General features: G+C 33.8%; 1 protein-coding gene across 1 annotated transcript in view; it reads right to left on the bottom strand.

The window, feature by feature from the left end:
* Positions 1-20,740, bottom strand: part of CAMKMT (calmodulin-lysine N-methyltransferase) — a gene marked incomplete at its 5' end in the record, with an annotated part of 451,820 nt that overhangs the window by 423,541 nt on the left and 7,539 nt on the right. The window contains 1 exon segment of the mRNA XM_031949249.1: positions 11,391-11,563. Coding sequence (XP_031805109.1) covers positions 11,391-11,563 — 173 coding nt within the window.

Raw genomic sequence — 20,740 nt, 5'->3', positions numbered from 1 at the left:
ACAAAGGCACATCTTGTGGAACCAATCAATCAGAGGACGTTCTCCATACTCTCGCTTACCACAAAAGCCACTCTGAGGAGCAGATCTTACAAAAAGATAAAAAATGAAATAAAAAAGTTAGAGAAAACAATTGGAAGTAGAATAAATGACTTAGAAGAGAAAATGGTAGATCTTACTCAAAAAGTGAAATCCTTGAAAACAAGACTAGATCAAACAGAAATCAATGGTTCCATGATACAGCAAGAAATATTAGAACAAAATAAAAAAGATGGGAAAACTTGAAGAAGAAAATATATGATATCTGATGACAAAAACAATTGATTTGGAAAACTTCAAGAGAGAATACAAAAATTATTGGGTTCTCTGAAAACATTGTTTTGGTAAAAAGCTAAGATATTATATTTCAAGAACTCAAAAATTAGAACTTCCAGATTTATCAGAACCAGAAGTCAGAATAAATATAGAAAGAATCTATAGGTCACCTCCTCCAATAAATCCTCAAATAAAAACTCCCAGGCATGTCATACTCAAAATTCAGGAACCCCATCTCAAAAAGAAAATATAACAAGAATCCAGAAAGAAGCAGTTCAAGTACCAAGCAGGTAGTCAGGATCACACAAGACTTTGCTATTGGGTGAACTACCTTACAAAACTTGGTATAATCCTATATAGGGGGAAAAGGGTAATTCAACAGAATAGAAGGTTTTGAAGAATTTTTGATAGATCAGAACTAAGTAATAAGTTTAGAATACAAGCACAGGAGTTCAGAGAAATCTAGAAAGAATTTGTAAATTCATTGGAACTGAAAGGAGATGTATGATATACAATGCTAACATTTTAATGGGGCAAACAGGAAGGAAGAAACTTGTAAGTAACCTTAGAAGAACCTTAAAGTCTTCAGAGAATATTAGAGTGAAGAAAAGAGGTGAATTTTTTCTAGTCTTAGGGTATTAAGAGTTTTAAGACCAAGAGGGGGTAAAAAAAAAAGTTTCAAAAGAAAGGAGGAAGGGTAAGACTTTTTCTTTTTCATAAATGGGGTAGATGAAAAGTATATGGATAATGGGTAAATAGGCAAAAGAAACTGAACATAGACATATAAAGTTTTTATGTAGAAGTATATCAAATTCTAAGGGTAATACTGAAAACAGAGAGCAGGTCATTAAGAATGGAGTAAATGCTGGAAAGATACAAGTCAGAAGAGAAACAAATTTCCTGTTTCTGAAGTGGGAATTAAAAAGTCAAAGAATTAGAATCTTAGGTATTTTAGATAGCCTCTTAGACAGCTAAGAAATGGTTGAAGTAATAATGATGTGTGAATGTAATGGGACTCTAATCCACCATAGGAAATGATGAAAAATGATTTCATAGAATCCTATGTAGTATAAACTGATAAAAGTGCAATAAACAGAACCAGAATAATTTAAAATAATACAACAAAAAAATATAAAGAGAAACAACTTTGAAACTAATGAAGGCAATCAAATAACTAAGTCTCCCAAAAACCTGGAAATACTCTAGAGATGTGATCCTTTTTCAGATAGTCAGGATAAATACAAGATGGAAAAAGAGAACATGGCCACTGTGTGGATTAATATTGATTGTGTTAAACTCTTCATCCCCTGCCCCTTTGTGTTTTAGTTGGGAGGAAGAAAAGGAAGTTAATGGAAGGTATTGTTATTAAAAATGTAATGATGATGATGTCTGAAAGGACCATTGTACTATTTTAAATTAACACAAGAAAAGTTCAACTATTCAACTAATAACATGACAAGCAGAACTGCTTTGAAATATAAGAATTATATATTTAAAGCAAGTGACATAAATAGAATTCATAGTTTTATTTGCAGTCTTTTAGGGGGCATGCTTTGATTTATGCATGAAAATTCTCTGTTTAATTTTAGCAATAAATAAATATAATTATAAAATATGATCCTATCATCCTCTTTACCAGGGAGTCTGACCTGGTGAAATAATTTGGGAAAAGGGGGTGTATGCCAGGTTTGTTAGGAAATTTTCAACGTAGGTTGTAAGCAAAAACATAGCATAACAGGGGACAGGCCAGCAGTACCTCTGCTCCTGCTCAAACTTCAACCACTCTTCCTTCCCTGCTGCCTCAACCAGAGTGGAGATCCTGATGGCTTCACATCTACTACTACAAACACCTTACTTCCTAGTTTGGACTAAACTCCATACTCAATCTCCTTACCCAGATAACCATTTGAAATATAGATAGATAGATAGATAGATAGATACTTTAAAAATATTAAAATAATTTTGTGAAAAAAGGTATTTTACCATTCAAAAACAGATTATTTTAAAATATTGTCTATGTAAATCTTTATCTCATACTATAATTTCTACTTTTATATGTTTTATAATTTATAAATTAACATAGTTATAATGTATTTTGTAGAGGGCAAGAATTCAGGAGAAGGATACTTGAAACAAGGTGTTAATTCAGTGGAATTAATGAGATGATGTTTTTTTAGTGTATATATATATATATATATATATATATATATATATACACTTAGTACTTAGCATGGTGATGTAATGGTTCTCTAGTTCACACAAATTCAGTGTGCTGTAATGATGTAATTGTAATAGGGTATATATAAGGGCTGAGAGGACTGGAAATGAGACAGTACATATTGGACCAGTTGGTGGCTCTCTTACCTTCATTACTTCTCCACTAAGACCAAGGACTTGGGCTGATCCCAAGGACCTCCAGAAAGGTAGCCTGAACATTACAGTATATTATTTATAAATAAATATACATATTTTAAGAGTGTATCCTCTATGGCTCTTTTCAACAATGAGGTGATTCAGGCCAATTCTAACAGACTTGAGATGGAGAGAGCCATCTGCATCCAGAGAGAGGCCTGTGGAGACTTAATGTGGATCACAACATACTATGCTCACCTTTTTTGTTTGTTGTTTGCTTGCTTTTTTTTTTCTTTTTGATCTGACTTTTCATGTATGGCATATTAAATATGGAAATATGCATAGAAGAATTGCATACGTTTTTAACATATATTGGATTACTTGCTTATCTAGAGGTTGGAGAAAGGGAGGAATTGGGGGGAATGGAGGGAGGAAAACTTGGAACAAGAATAAAAAAACAGAAGACGACAATATGGAAAATAAGAAAAATGACAGATCTTGGGAATAGATCAAGAAGACAAAATATAAGAATAATTGTGCTGCCTCAAAGTTGAGATCAAAAAAAAGAACTTTGATACAAAATGCAAGAAATAATCCATGAAAATTGTCCTGGAGTAATAGAACATGAGGGGAAAGTAGAAATAGAAAAAAAAAAAAATCCACCAATCACCACCTCAACAAGATCTTTTGTGGAAAACACCCAAGAATATTATTGCCAAATTTTGAAACTTCCAGACCAAAGAGAAAATTTTGCAACAAGAAAAAATCATCAAGGGCTACTAGGTGACACCTTACTATCTCTTTACTTATTTGAAGAGTTAACTCTTATTATACATTTTTGTTCTGACACTTCCAGTGCAAAATGATCATGGATTGGGAGGCTCTGCAGAGTTTCACAGTTTGATGCATTCAACAGAATGATACCCACAAAAAACAAAAAACCCACCATCTGATACAGCCTTTCCCTCCTCCCTCCATCTATAGGGAACCCTTCTTAAACTTGGCTTCTTTGCTTGATCTCCTTCACAATAAGGATCAACACTTCTGGCTAACATGTTTCCCAGAATAAAGTTATCTCTATTGTTCTGATTTTCCAGGAATCTTATGTGGTTTTGAAACATGAAGAAAAAATACTTTGCTGGAGGAAATTTTTGATGGCACTGTTTTATTCTAAGGAATCAAATGCTTTGTTGAGTCAACTAACAGTAAACATAGTGAGATTTTGTATTTACAAATATTATCTCATTTAATCTTCACAATAGTCCTGAGAAATACTTGTTAGCTACCTTTGGTATAATAAAATATCCTTTGTACATAACTGCCTCCTAATTCATCAAAGATTTGATTAATCTTATATAAAATTATATAGGTAAAAAGATGTCATTATTGCTGTTCTCTTTATTATTCTCTTTTTTAGTAATAAGGCCAATTTTTTCCATCCCTTTGATACCCTGAAAAGATACTCTAAATATCTTCATAGTTGTGTCACTCCCATTTGGGTCTCCTCTTTATAGGTAGATCCTACTCCCAGTCCCATCCAGGGGATTTGTCCTATCTCTATTCTTTTCAGTACAATTTCTATCTTGCCTATAATTTGGAAAGGGGAAGGAAGGTCTCCTGTCTTTAATGATGAAAAGAATTTGATGCAAAGCCCTCCATCTTTCTTCTTCTACTGGCTTGTCCTTCCAGCCTTACCTTTAAATATTTCATTGGATAACTACTTAATTGATTCTTATGCCTCAAAATCCTCCTTATAACTCAGGGTTCCAAAGGGCAGGGTACAAGCTTTGGTAGGTTACACTATGCTGAACAGGCTTTTGAATATAGTAAGAATATGGTACACAAAACAGTCTAAGTCTTCTTTACAAGGATCAGCTCAGCTATGAATAGAAAAGCTCTTTTCCAAGAGACTGGCCAATTATCAAGGCCATGGCAACCCAATTAAAAAAAAATAGTCCTCAGTCTTGCACATCCCCCTTTCACTTCTGAACTGAAGGTGACAAAGTAGCAGAATATTTAGGTTGTCTATAAATATTAACTTAAATATCAACATGGTAAATGTAAGATCTTTGTCCATTGACCAACAAATGGACATACCACTAGAAGAACTGAAATTACAGCAATCTTGATTTTTTTTACCATAAATAAAAATGGAAAACAGAAGTTGCAGTTTCTCCTTTGGGGGGGGGGGGGGGGGGCAACTAAAGGTACTAGTAGAGTTGATTTTATGGTTCACCTAAAGGGAACAAAAAAAAATATCATTTCATAGACCATTTGACCATTTCATATATTGTAGTGATCATAATAATAAGTATGTGCAAAAAAATACTATCATGAAAATAATTACAGCTTATGTAACATCTGTTTCAAGAAATGAAGAGGTAAAGAAATTACATTAATAAATGAATGAAAAAGATTTATTAAGCACTCATTATGTACATATTCTGCTAAGCACTACAGACACAATGTGAGAAATATTACAGTCCTCCTCTAGTAGGAGGAAACCACAAATAGAGATTTCAACTGCAAGTCAGATGGAAAGGCCCAGTGATCTTCACAGGGCCATGGCAAAACAGATGGCAATGTTTCTTATTTACATCACTAAAATCGTATCAGTTTCTGATATTCAATTATCTGATGGTGCCAAGGACGTGGTGTTAAGACTTTTCTTTTCAGGATTTTCCAAGTGGCTGTGGCTTTTAAGAAGATTGGAGACCATAGCATCTGAAGTGGAAAACGCCACATAAAAACTGCCAGGCTGGAAGCAGGGCTGGTAGTCTGCAGGGCAGAGGTTCTTGGGTACAAGGTCCTGAGCTATCTCTGTCAAGGTCTGAGGAGTGGTGCAGACTGTGGCAGTCAAACCACCTGGCACATGCTACTCCTTGCTTCTCTCTGAGGATACCATGCTAAAGAACTTTACTGGGGGGAGGGGGAGGAAATCAAACTTGGATCAAATTTCCTTCAATTAATGCAAATTATCAACTGTTTTACAACATAAATCTGGCAGAAGCACACTGAGAGAATAAGTGATTTTTACCTAGAGTCAGAGTCAGCTTATGTGAAAGCAAAGCATGCAGAGACCCTCCAAAGAAAATCAACATATACTTGATACTTGATGGCTCCAAATTAAGGCAAATATAGGAAAGAGCTGTGAAAAATTTACGAGAAATTGAATCAAGACTAAAGAATGAGAAAAACCTAATGTGGGTCACCCAGAAACTTCATCATGTCTATACATCCTGAATAATTTCTCTTGAGAAGTGAATCAGAAGGGTTGGATATGATAAGCACTAAATCACAAAAAATATGAAATTCACTATTTTTTGGGCAAAAACTATTTAATGATTTATCAGTATTTTCTAAATTCAGTTGTCTATGTAAGTTATATATCACTAACATTTTGGAACAAAGAAAAATTAACACAAAGCTAGAAGAATAAAAATAAGATAGAAGAAATGGTGTGCAATTAAAACTATTGTTTAAATATACTATAGGATAAATGAACTCATTTAAACACGCTATCAGTGTCAAAGTACTTCAAAAAATTGGAGATTATGCCCTATGAGATTAGATTTAAAAATATATTTACTATTGTTATTGTGGGATTTTTTAAAAAATGTTTTTATCTAAAATTTTGAGTTCCAAATTCTATCCCTCCCTTCTCCCTAAGATGTGTAATAAGATTATACATGTGCAATTATGTGAATTCCTTGATGATAAGAGATCAGGTTATACATGTGCAATTACATAAAGCATTCCCACATTAGTTATTTTGTATAAGAATTGAATAGAAGAAAAAAATGAAAGAAAGTGAAAATTAAGTATTTCAGTCTGTATTCAATCGGTATCAGTTCTTTCTCTGGAGGTGGATAGTATACTTCATCATTAATCCTTTGGGATTGTCATATCATTATATTGCTAAGAACAGCTAAGTCATACATAGTTCTTTATCAAACAATATTGCTATTACAATGTTCTCCTGGTTCTGCTCACTTCACTTTGCATCAGTTCATGCAAGTCTTTCCAGGTTTTTCTGAAATCATCCTGCTTGTCATTTCTTATAACACAATAACATTCCATTACCAATCATTTATCACAGATTATTTAGCCATTCCCCAATTGGTGAGTATCCTTTTGATTTCTAATTCTGACACATAAAAAGAGTTGCTATAAATAGTTTTGTACAATTAAGTCCTTTTCCCTTTTTTGGATGTCTTTGGAATATAGATCTAGCAGTAGTAGTGCTGGATCAAAGAGTATGCAGCCCTTTGGGCATAGTTCCAAACTGTTCTCTAAAATGGTTGGAACAATACTACCAATGGCACATTATTGTTCCAATTTCCTACCTATCCCCAACATCCAATCTTTTCCTTTTCTGTCATGTTAGTCATTCTGATAGGCATAAGATGGTGCCTCAGAATTGTATTATGTCATATTTCTCTGACCAATAGTGATTTAGAGCATTTTTTCATATGACTATAGATAGCTTTGATTTCTTTGTCTGAAAATTGACCATTTTTACCCTTTGACCATTTATCAACTGGAGAATGACTGGTATTTTTATAAATTTGACTCAGTTCTGCATATATTTGAGAAATGAGGCCTTTAGTGGAGAATTTTTTCCCCAGTTTTCTACTTTCCTTATAATTTTGCCAATCTTATTGTCTATTCCTTTTTTTTTTCATACACTTTACATTTTAGTCAAGTAGAACAACAAGCTGTTCTATGAATGTTTTCTGAATTCTTCTCTTCTTTTCAGACTGACCTTAGTTACCTACTCTTCCATGAAGCCATGACTGGCTAACTAAGCTAAAAGCATACTTTGTCTACTCAAATTTTGCTTACCTATACACGTTATAGTCTTCCCCCCCACAAGTAGAATGTAAATTTTTGGTAGTTGGAGACCTTGGAATATTTTTTTATTTTTAAATAATAATAGCATTTATATAGTGCTTTAAGGTCTGCAAAGTCAGTGTATACACACACACACACACACACACACACACACACACACCCTATTTTCCTTCTCAATTTTAACATCTGCACTCTTAAACTGATAAAATCTGGAATCAGCTCTTACCTCCTTACCATCTTGGTTGCTCTGTTGTAGACATGAAGCTTAACTAACCTAAGTGTATTTGTATTTATTTGACCCATAATTCCAGCCTGCAAAGATCTCTCTAGATCCTGACTCTGATCCAAAATGTTAGTCATTCCTTTCAGCTTCATGACACCTGCCACTCCAAGAAGGATATCCCACCCTCCCATGCCTTCCTTCATTCTGACTGACAAAAATGAACATGCTTTTGTTTTTGGTTTTTTAATCATAAGCAGTTAGCCTTGGCTAGAGTCAGAAGAACTGTGCCACTGATTATGAAATTACCTAATAATGATGGCACCTGGGAAACAAGCATTTATTAAACATTTACTTTGTGTGAGAGACTATGAAAAGAGCTAAAGAAATAAAGAAAAGCAAAAACCAGTCCTTGCCCTAAGGAGCCCATACTCTAATGGGACTGACAATATACAAGCAGGGATTTATATACAAAATGAATAGAGTACTTGGAGGAAATCTCACAGGGAAAGAACAAGCAATACTAATAATACTAATGAATTTGTTTAGAAGGCCACAGTTCTCAATATATTTTAACATGTCTTATATCATTTGATACTTAATAACTATGAGAATAACGTTATGAGCATGAGGGAATAATAAAGATTTGTAAGCTCCGGTGAAATGGGTGCTGGCCTTTGAGTCAGGAGGCCTGAATTTAAATGCTGGCTATCATACTTGGGAATTTTGTGACCTTGGGGAAAGTATTTAAATACTGTGAGATTCAATTTTCATATCTATAAAATGGGCCTGATAAACTATGCACTAACTACCCCTCACAACTATTGAGGGAAAAGCATTTTGCAAACTTTAACCTGTTGTATAAATATGAGTCACTATCATCATGCCGTAAATTTTTGCCTTTTTATTGGATTAGGAAACTGAAGCTCAGCAAAATTAAGTGACTTAGTCACTGCACATAATTAGCAATTGTCTACTGATTCTTAGTCCAGTTTTCTGGAATTCACAACAACACTCAAAAAGCAAAGGTTATTCTGGCAGAATTCCAAAGCACAGCCTTCCAAAATGTACAATGTTTATATCACATAATAAAGAATTTTATTCATTCAAAAAATATTCATTAAATAACTAGTTAGGTAAGGTACTAAAGACTAGAAATTACCAGGAATTCTTTTGTTGGAAGGCAGAGTAAGATTATTTAACTTATCCCTCTGCTTCCCAGAATCATTACATTTAAATGATCTCAAATAGATCCATAACAATTTTAAAATACATTCCTGGGATGGAGAGTCCACATCCATTACAGAGGTAGTATTAAATCAGGAACTACTTAAATTCAAGTCCAGGCCCCAAAAATCATGAACTATGTGATTATGGCTCCAACTCTTAACCCTTCTGAGCTTCAGGTTTTTCATCTATTAAAGAATAATATTTGTGCCCCTTCAGAGGGTTGTTATGAGAAAAGTACTTTACCATAATGATGTGAAGTTATTATTATTACTGTCCTCCCTAAATAACCTTTTTTGAGAATTTAAAATTCTTCTTGCTAAGGTTTGTGCTTTTTCTCTCATTCTTTCCTCAATTGGTATAGAAGATAAGTGATCAGCAATGTCTGTTGCAATAATCTGTCTTATTCTTGAACCATTATTAGTTGCCCTTATCCTTTCCTTTTTTTTTTTCCCCTTTTTGGTAACATTTTCTCAGAGACATGATTTTCCAGCACAATCATTTTTCTTCCTATTGTAAAGACTCACTCCAAGTAGATCACATTAAGCTCTGATCAGTGCTAAGCATTATGGAAGAATTAAAAGTCTCTAAATTTTGATTTTCTCTTTGTGGTCTTCAGTAACACAAGGAAATCACAAAAATAGATCCCAAATATTCTTCTCTGTTTGCTTGGGCAAACCAAACCCTAAAATGGTATTTAGTGCAACAGCCTTATAAAGCTTAGCTTTTTTCTTTTGAATTAAAATATATCACAAAACACATATTATAAATAGATATCCTTTGTTAAGGTAATTTTTTCCTTCTTAAAAACTCATCATCACCTTATTTTATCCTCATTCAGTCATATTTTCCACATAAAACGTGATCTTTCCCCTTCACAAAGCTCCTGTAAAACTGCTCCTCCTTCCCTTTCAAAATGTATGCTCTTGTCAGAACACAAAATTAAACACCTTCAGTAGCATTATACAGTACAGCTGTGTCAGAAAATTAACCAAGTAAAATAGACATCTTCTTACTGCAGTTAACTGTTCCCTTCTCTGTTTTCATAATCATTTTAAAAGGCATTACTGTCTCTACTGCTTCATATAATATCAATGTTTTCAGCTGAACTTTCTCTCTCTATTCTTAAGGCTCTACTCCAGAGATGAAAAAATGTCAAAGGGGAAAAAAAAAACCTGATTTTCATGTAACTAGTATTTGGAAAATAGTATAATTCAGAAAAATCTTGTTTTTACCATCAGCCTTTTTTGCATCAAGAATTTCACTTTGTGTTACAATCAAAGCTATAAGGAAAAGATTAAATGAACCTTTTGATTTGTAACCCATTTATTCTTCAAATATCCCTGAGTTATGTCAGATGTTTTTCCTTGACTAGAAACACAGCAATAAAATCAGCAGGACTTTCTGAATAGCACAATGTCCTGTAAAACCAAAGCACTGATTCAGATTGCTTTTTAGCTCTAACTATGCATGGACATTATGATAACTATGCAAGGAGAGCCTAATAAAGTTATTATTCTTATGCAAGAAAAAAAATGATTTGTAAAAAGAAATGTTGTTGTTGGTGGAGTTGTGAATGAATCCAACCATTCTGGAGAGTAGTTTGGAACTATGCTCAAAAAGTTATCAAACTGTGCATACCCTTTGATCCAGCAGTGTTACTACTGGGCTTATATCCCTAACAGATCATAAAGAAGGGAAAGGGGCCTGTATGTGCACGAATGTTTGTGGCAGCCCTCTTTGTAGTGACCAGAAACTGGAAATTGAGTGGATGCCCATCAGTTGGAGAATGGCTGAATAAATTGTGGTATATGAATATTATGGAATATTATTGTTCTGTAAGAAATGACCAACAGGATGATTTCAGAAAGGCCTGGAGAGACTTACAGGAACTGATGCTGAGTAAAATGAGCAGGGCCAGGAGATCATTATATACTTCAACAACAATACTATATGATGACCAGTTCTGATGGACCTGGCCATCCTCAGCAAGGAGATCAACCAAATCATTTCCAATGGAGCAGTAATGAACTGAATCAGCTACACCCAGAGAAAGAACTCTGGGAGATGACTAAAAACCATTCCATTGAATTCCCAATCCCTATATTTTTGCCCACCTGCATTTTTTATTTCCTTCACAAGCTAATTGTACAATATTTCAGAGTCTGATTCTTTTTGTACAGCAAAATAACAGTTTGGTCATGTATACTTATTGTGTATCTAATTTATATATTAATATATTTAACATCTACTGGTCATCCTGCCATCTGGGGGAGGGGGTGGGGGGTAAGAGGTGAAAAATTGAAACAAGAGGTTTGGCAATTGTTAATGCTGTAAAGTTACCCATACATATAACCTGTAAATAAAAAGCTATTAAATAAATTAAAAAAAAAAAGAAAGAAATGTTGATCAGAATCATAATTACCTTAAAGAAATACTGTATTCAGGATAAAACACACTTGTATACTGAACCCAGGTATCAGCCTCATCTTCTGTTTTCCCCTTTTTTATTTCTGTTACTGAAAACAGTTTAAAGGATTCAAATCTTCTTACAGATATTTGTCGTAGGTTATCATCCAAGTGTTTCTGCCTCAGAACCTTTAAGATAAAAAATAAACAAGGTGTTCAAAGTAAATAAACCCATCTTCTAGACAAACTACAATAGAGATGCATCATGGAAAAACAAAAAAACTAAGAATCAATCATAATAGGTACTTAACAAATCCTCTGATTGATGGATTATAATTATATCACTGATTATAACTAATTATTTTAACGAAACTTCAATATTGGATGAATGGTATATTTCATAGACATCTCAAATTCCACGTATCTAAAAGAGAATTCATTAGTCTCTCCTCCAAAATGGATTTCTCTTCTGAATTCCTTATTTCTGTAGAGGGCCCCAACATCCTTCCAGTTTCCCAGACTTTTCATTATCTTATACCCCATACCTCCAATCAGTTGTCAAACCTTGCCATTTCACTTTTTTTAACATCTCTCTATATATCAACTTCTTTCAACTCACATGGTCCCCACCTGGTTCCAGAACCTTATTTCCTCTCACCTGGAGTCCTGTGATGACTTCTTAATAGGGATTCCTACCTCAAGACACTCCTTTCTATGAGCCACACTGTGGTATGGTTTTCCTTAGGCACAGGTCTGACCACAGAGCATACATACCCCCTTACTCAAAAAACCCTAGTAGTTCCCTTTTGCTTCTAAGATGAAATATAAGCCTCATATTTTTTTCCTTTATACATAATTCCTCTAAGTCACACTAATCTTGCTATTCCATCTATGTTCTCACCACTTGGGAGTCTTTGCACTGGTCTTCCCACATGGTTGGAATGTACTGCCTATTCACCTTGCAGAATTCCTTACTTTCTTTTTAAGATAGCTCAAATTCCATTTTCTACATGAAGCCTTTCTTAAGCTCCTCCAAGGACTTGTGCTCTGTTTTAAAACTACCTATATTTACTTTGTATTTGTCTGTACATATTTATATTTATGTGTACATGTTGCTTTCCCCAATTGCATCTTGAGAAAGAAACTGTTTCATTTCTGTATTTTTTGCACCCTACCTGGAAAAAATAAATACTTATTGACTGATTCTATAGAAATATTTATGCTCACATAGTAACCAATTTGGAAATAATAAACAGAGTGGTACTTGGGGCTGGAGTTAACACTAGAAAAATTAAAGTGATAACTCAGATCATTGTCAAGTCATAGGATTTGCATCTTTCACTAATGACCAGTAAATTATAATGGACTTTTATGATATAATGGTTCAGTTATCAACAGTAAGTAGAAGAGCTACGATTCAGACCCAATTCCTCAGATTCCAAATGTAAATGTTCTCTGAAGAAAAGAGTAAATGAAAGTTTGATACACAATAATTAAAAATTGATAACCTATTTTAGATCATGATCATTTAATAAAAGAATCTACAAAAATGAAGAAATATATAAAAGAGCAAGCCAAACAATGAAAAATCAATTAAAATTTCCCTAATAAATAAAATTTTAAAGTGTAAAAATCAATTATTTTATAGAGGAGCATAAAAGTAGACTAATGGGTAGAGTTAAAGACCTAACCTTTGATTTCAGTAGAAGAAGGAAATCCTTCTATAAATACAAGTTAGTACCTTCTCTACAATTTATAGATTCAGAAAGGATTCTTAATTTTTTTGCTCATGTATCCCTTGTGGCAGTCTTGTGAAGCCTATTTTTTTTAGGCTCCAAAATAAAATCCATAACATTGAAAAGAAAAAGAAATATATAGAAATGAAGATGTAAATTTGTTTGCCGTCCAAGTCCATGGACTCTTTAGAATCTAATCATGTACCCTGCTCCATGGATTCTAGAGTGAGAATCATTGTCTTAGAGAATAGCTCAGAGAATTGAAAACTTTAATGATCTGCCTAAGTCACAAAACAACTATGTATTGGAAGTAGAACTTCCTGGCTTTGAGGCCAACTTTCTATCCACTACACCATGCTGGATAGATGGTGAAACTGAATCAATGCTATTCTTTTATTCAGCTGGACAAAGTTTCATGAAATAAGAATTCATCAAAAGAAGCTTCAAAAAGAGTCTACATTAATACCTGTTGTCACTAGGAAAGAGAAAAAGAAACAAAACACTAAAAATATAAATGTTTTTTAAAATGTTTTAAAAATCACAAAATACTAATAAACTAATTTATGAATGACTACTTAAATGAAATTCATTAAATGAAATACATGTCATAAACAATTCTGTAAGATCGTGTTTAATTAAGGTCCAAAAAGAAAATGCATGCTAAATTAATATAAAATGGCATTACAAATGACTTTTAAGCTTTAGATTTTTATAAATGACTTGTTACCATGTACACAATTCTATGGTCTAAAAAACCCTTCTTTTCTATAACATAAAAAGGTGACACTGGATATGTTACCTCTAGTCAGTCAAAAGCAAATCATAATAGATCAAGCCAAATTACTACTGGCTCTTATTTTGTCTTAAAGACTTGGTAGTTTTATGGCCTTTTAATAACATTTGTGACTTTGTAAGCTGAAAAGATGTTCAAGTCTCACTATATATGTGTATATATGTAATATATATATACCTCCTTTTTATTTTTAACATGAGACTCTCTTCCTAACAATACAATCACTAAATACTATAATGCAATACTTTGCAAATTTTGTGATTTTGTGCATATGTATCCTATTCTACCTGTGCTTATTGCTGAGATCCACGGTAGCTGAATATCACTTTGTAGCTCATGTGGTTATAACCTTGGACTGATCCTAAGAAAATATGTGTCTTTGGCCCCATCTCCAATCTCTGTTGAGAAGACAAGTGGTACCTTCCACTTACTGGATGAACATTCCCACAATTGGTCATATTCTCACACCCCAGCTGATTGTCATCCAAACTCTATTCCCCATCACCCATAACCCAATTCCTCATTTCCCTCCAACCTCTTCACTCTCATCCCAAAGTTTCAACCAAACACCGCCCAGCTCTTCCACTGGGTCCTCACTTTTGCGACTTTTCTGGAATATGTCCCCTTCTCTCCTCTCATACTGCTACCACTTTGGTATAAAATTTACCTTGTATTTAAAGTATTGCAACAGCCTGCAGGTGGGTCCTGCTTCCTCTCATTCAGCCTCCATTTAACCATTAAAGTGATTTTCCTAAAGAGCAGATCCAATCAAGTCACCCCACCCCCTACTTAATAAACTCCAGTGGATCCTTCTTGCCTCTAGGTACAAACGCAAAATGTTTGGTTTGTCATTCAAGGCCCTTTATAATCTATTTTCCTTCTACCTTTCCAGACTTCTTACAATTTAGTCTCCAAAATGTGCTCTTGGATTCAGGAACACAGCCCTCCTGGCTTTTCTGAGAACAAGATCCTCCATCTGTTGGCTCAGGGTATTTTCTCTAGCTGGTCCCCCATTCCTAGAATGCTCTCCCTTCTCCAAGGATCTACTGAAACAATTCCCTAGCTTCTTTAAGTATCAACTAAAATATCTTCTTTTACCAGAAGCCTTCTTTAACTCTTAATTCTAATGAATTCCTTGTTATTTTCTATTCATCCTTTATGTGTGTGTGTGTGTGTGTGTGTGTGTGTGTGTTTGCATATTGTCTCCTTCACTAGAATGTAAGATCCTCAAGAACAAGGACTGTCATGTGTCTGTTTATATCCCCATCTTAGCATACTGCCTGGCACATAGTAGGTGCTTAATAAATGTTTACTGATTATTATCTGCCCTATAACCATAATTGATGGTCAAAATTACTAGGCACAATTCCATTCCCATAAAAAATAATCACAGTCAAACTCACAAACAAATGAGTTCATACCAGAATCTTCAGTGTCTCCAAATTAAGAATTTAGTCTGAGAGCCTTTAGGCACCTCAAGCGTTCATTATACCAACCAGCTGATGGTACAGGAAACAATGGACTGCAGTGCCATATTTATATACTTCTGATGTTTAAATATTCCACAACCACCTACATAAAGATATAAGGAGTTACATGGGGAAATGGTTCTTTAAAACCTAAGACAAAAATAAATTTAACATAATTTTCTTTTCAATGACTATGGATATAACTAGATAATTAACAGAAGTATATTCTATTATTAGTAGTACTAATTATATATTAATCCATATGTTAATGTTAATCTTCCAGTAAAGTCTTACTCAAACACCTCACTATGATATGGGGTGACTTTGAATTCTCAAAGACTAAGATAGCACTGCATACGTACAAACAGATCTAACCGAGCTAGAAAGGTTTTGAGCACAGGCCCAAGTCCACACAACTTTCATCCAAGGATCAGTCTAACTAACTTTGCTTTGATATATCAACAAAAAGTTAACCACCAGATAAAAAAATTTTCAGCCTTACTACTCTATAAACTATTCTACTAAGTTACAATTTAAGTCAATGAAACATACCCACATTGATGAAATAATAAATGCTTCCAACAGAAAAATTATTAATCTACTGCAACAGATTGATCTGTTATGAAGCATACCACAAATTATACCTGATCACCCTGTACAACTCTTGCCCTTTCCCCCCATAAGTTTGCTACAGAATTATATCCAGTATCATGCATTCAATCAGTTACCCCTTGATCTTGCTACATGGATACTTTCACAGTCATATGTATTTGATGATATTCTTCATACTACTTCTATGTAATTCTCTGTACTATATTTAAGTCAACTTGTACCTACCATGTACCTGTTTATTGCTCTTTCATTGGGCCTCACATTGAGTTCTTTAGAGACTGTAGGGTTCCTGGTCTTAAAGCCATATACCTCATTATTATACTATTGTTTTGTTTGTTTTTTTTATCTCAATAGTATTTTACTTTTCCAAATACATATTAAAAAAGTTTTCAACATTCACTTTTGTAATCCTTATGTTCCAAATTTTTCTCTTCTTCTCTTACCTCCTACTTCCCCAAGAGAAAAAACAACCTGTTATAGGTTAAACATGTGCAATCTTTTTCAAATGTATTTCCATATTTGTCATGTTGTACAAGAAAAATCAGTTGAAAAGGGAAAAAACATGAGAAAGAAAAAAGCAAAAAAGGTGAAAATACTATGCTTTGATCCACACTGACTTTTTAATGGGCCTTTGGTTTAAGGGAGAGTTTGGGGACAGAGATGGACAGAGATAAGAACAAATAGCTTGACAGAAGGGCAGACAACAATATTGGGTGTCCATTGATAGCATAATCTGGACAATATGCATTCTTAATCCATTTAAAATTTTTCTTTGGTGAATTGGCAAGCTAAACTTCTTTAAAATTTTTTTTTTTTTATTAAAGCTTTTTATTTTCAAAACATATGCATTACACCTGCATTTTTGATTTCCTTCACAAGCTAATTGTACAATATTTCAGAGTCTGATTCTTTTTGTACAGCAAAATAACGTTTTGGTCATGTATACTTATTGTGTATCTAATTTATATTTTAATATATTTAACATCTACTGGTCATCCTGCCATCTAGGGGAGGGGGTGGGGGGGTAAGAGGTGAAAAATTGGAACAAGAGGTTTGGCAATTGTTAATGCTGTAAAGTTACCCATGTATATATCCTGTAAATAAAAGGCTATTAAATAAAAAAATATATATATGCATTGATAATTTTCAACATTCATCCTTGCAAAAACCTTGTGTTCCAAATTTTTCCCTCCATTCCCCCCACCCTTTCCTACAAACAGCAAATAATCCAATATAAATTAAACATGTGCAATTCTTCTATACATATTTCCATATTTATCATGCTGCACAAGAAAAATCAGATAAAAAGGAAAAAAATAAGAAAACAAAATGCAAGTAAACAACAACAACAACAATAGTAAAAATACTACATTGGGATCCACATTCAATCCCCACAGTCCTTTTTTTGGGTGCAGATGGCTTTCATCACAAGATCATTGTTGAAAAAAGCTATGTCCATCAGAAGTGATTATTATACAATCTTGTTGTTGCCATATACAATGTTCTCTTAGTTCTGCTCATTTCACTTAGCATCAGTTCATGTTAGTATTTCCAGGCCTCTCTGAAATCATCCTGCTGATCATTTCTTACAGAACAATAATATTCCATAACATTTTTATACCATAACTTATTCATCCATTCCCCAACTGATGGGTCCATTCAGTTTCCAATTACTTTGGGTTAAACTTTTTCAAATAATTATGGGTCTTATTTAGGATGTTCTGCAATGTTCTACGGCCTTACAGTAGGACAATGTTATCCAAGAAGAGAAATTTTGAAAGAACTCATCATCTGTAGGGAATTTTATTTAGATTTTGTGCTAAACATCATCCGTGACCAGAGTCACTGCCCAAAATAAATCTTTTTGTTATTCTTCACCTGAAATTAATGATATAAGTATCACTGAGCAAGTTCATGGCTATTTCACCTTCTGAGGAATCTTGTATTCAGGCATAGAAGACAAGTTATTCGAAGACAGCCTTTAAGCAAGTATTTGGTTCTACCAAATCAAATGTGTTAAAGTCAAAAAAGGGGATTTTTCTATTTTCTACATCTTTCAGTCATTTGATGGTAAAGATAAGGATAACTGTGGAATATTGCTTGCAAAATATTGCCTATTCCCCTCCTAATAACTTCATCAAGGATGCCTTTGGTGCATGTAAAGATAATCTTCATTAAAATAATATATCAATTATACTATTAAATAAGTTTTAAGACAATATTAAAAGGATTAATATGATCAAGACTAAGACACCTAAAGTATAGCTGAAGTATTTTTAAGAATAACTCCTTAAAGCTATTTTGTTTTATTGAACCTGACCTTCATCCTCTATAAAACTCTACTTGAATACCTCATTGTATATAGAAAAAGCTCTCAGTTCTTCAAAATAATGATGAAAAAGTAAAAACTATGAGACATTCTACCATGAAGAGGATGACAATTATGGTCCTGACAAAAATATGGAGTTTGCCATCTAAAGAACAACCTATGAAAAGATTCATTGTCATTAATCTGACTTCTGGATAATGAATTAATTTGCAGTGCCAAAGGAAAATACAAAGGAAAACATAAAAAATTATTAGTTCTGTCCCCTGTTTTTGCGGTCACAGTGGTGAAATGGCCAAAAAAAAAAAAAAAATTCATAAACAAAACATGAATCAAACAGTTTTAAATATCCTGATAGAGCATTTATTAGGCACTCAATATGTGCCAGGCACTGTGCTAAGTTTTATTAAGTCGTTTTTCAATCATATCTGACTCTCTGTGACCCCACTTGGAGTTTTCTTGGCAGAAATACTAAAGTGGTTTGCCATTTCCTTCTCCAGTTCATTTTACAGATGAGCAATTAAGCCAAATAGGATAAAGTGACTTGCCTGAAGTCACAGTCCACTGGGTAATCTAGCTGCCCGTGTACACAAATATAAGCAAGCAAGATAATCTCTGCTCCCCTTATTTTTACTGTTATAATTATTAAGTTAATATTTGATGATCTAAATGTGAAATCTTTGTGTAATCATAAATGAATTAACACATTATTGGATCTATTAATCAATCAGTAAACATTTATTAAGCATCATACTATGTGCCAGAAAACCTGTTAAGTACTGGAGATACAGAAAGAGGTTAAAAAAAACCAGTTCATACTCTTAAGAAGCTTACAATCTCATGGGTGACATAAGATGCAAACAAATACCTACAAAGCAAGCTATTTCTAGGATAAGTTGTTATTGTTGTTGTTAATACAGGAAAGACACTGGAATTAGTGTCAGGAAGGCTTCCTGTAAAAGGTGAGATTTTAATTGCGACTTAAAGGAAGCCAGAGAGGCAAGTAGTTACTGCACAAGAGGAGCACACTTTAGGTATGGAGACTGCTGGGGAGAATGCTCTGACATGAAAGATAGAGGATCTTTGTTCATAGATTGTTCATAGAACAGTCAGGAGGAAAACACTGTCACTGGATCAAAGAGTATGTAAAGTGTCAGTAAAGTGTACGAAGACTAGTCAGATGGGGTTAAGTTAATAAGGACATTGAATGCCAAACAGAGTATTTTGTATTTGATCTTGGGGGACAATAATAGGGACCACTGTGAAAGAAAGCGGAATGGTTGGACTTGCACTTTAAGAAAATCACTTTATTCCTGGCCTTCCCCTGATAACCTAGGCTAGAGAAAACACATGATTTTTTTTTCCCTTGGATTTCCCAGTCAAGGTTTGATCTGGTATGATTTCTAGATTATTGGTTTGGATTTTTGGAGGAGTTGGGGTTTGGGGATTTTATTTTATTTATTTATTTTTTTTTTTTTTGATGTTTGTTTTGGTTTGGTTTTTTTGTGGCAGAGTAGCTTGTATTTCTTTTGGCTACTCTGTTATTTGTGGATTTTTCCTCCTGTTGTGTCCTGAAAATCATTATGCCTTTGATAACATTCGTGACTGTCTTCCTTTTCCCTTTGTTGGACATATCAAGCTGCTGCCCAAGTTTTTATAGAGATGCTATCCTCATCTTTCATTTTTGTTCTGTCTCTATATTTCTACCATAGGATGTCTTAAGTCAAATCACATAATTCCCCTTTGTGAATTAAAAGGCTTTTGCTTTTCATCTTCAGTCAATATGATCCTTCTTTGAATCTTCCTTTTAAGTTTGGGTACATTGGATTGTAACATCTCCTCATTGAAGTAACTGTATCAAAATATATGTCGAGTTGGTTTTGAAGATCTTGTCAAGTTTTTCATATACGTTATTTCTTAATTCTCTGCAGCAGATGATGACACTGAAAATTCAGTCTTCATCATAGTAGCTTTTTGTTTATCCTTGTCATGAGTATGGCAAAATGAGATGACCAAGAGTCCTGTGAAATGTACGTTTCCCAAAGCTTCTAGGAAGATGGAACCAAATCCACCAATTCCTTTGATTGCCTTCCCAAAGAAGACTTGTGAACTATATTTTTATTTCTTATAGCTGCAATTTCCATTTATCTTCTGGTTTTGTTTAGGATATCAATATTAAGGATATGTCACTTTCTCTTCCTTTACCCTATCTCACATTATGAAATGGTTAACCCTTCTATTTGTCCAAGCAATCCTATCCCATCCCATCTCCTCCCACAAATTGCTCCTTCTGTCATCCCCACTTTCATTTATTTTCAATATACTTCTGTCAATGCTTTTCCCACTGCCTACAAACATGTATCCTAAAAAAAATCCTTAATTTATTCTTCTATCTCCATAATCATCTTATAATTCCTCTGCTCCATGTAG

The sequence above is a fragment of the Sarcophilus harrisii genome, chromosome 2 (genome assembly GCF_902635505.1).
Source record: "Sarcophilus harrisii chromosome 2, mSarHar1.11, whole genome shotgun sequence".
NCBI classification, from domain to species: domain Eukaryota; kingdom Metazoa; phylum Chordata; class Mammalia; order Dasyuromorphia; family Dasyuridae; genus Sarcophilus; species Sarcophilus harrisii.
The sequence above is the reverse complement of the archived record's forward strand: the minus strand, read 5'-3'. Positions and strand labels throughout refer to the sequence as shown.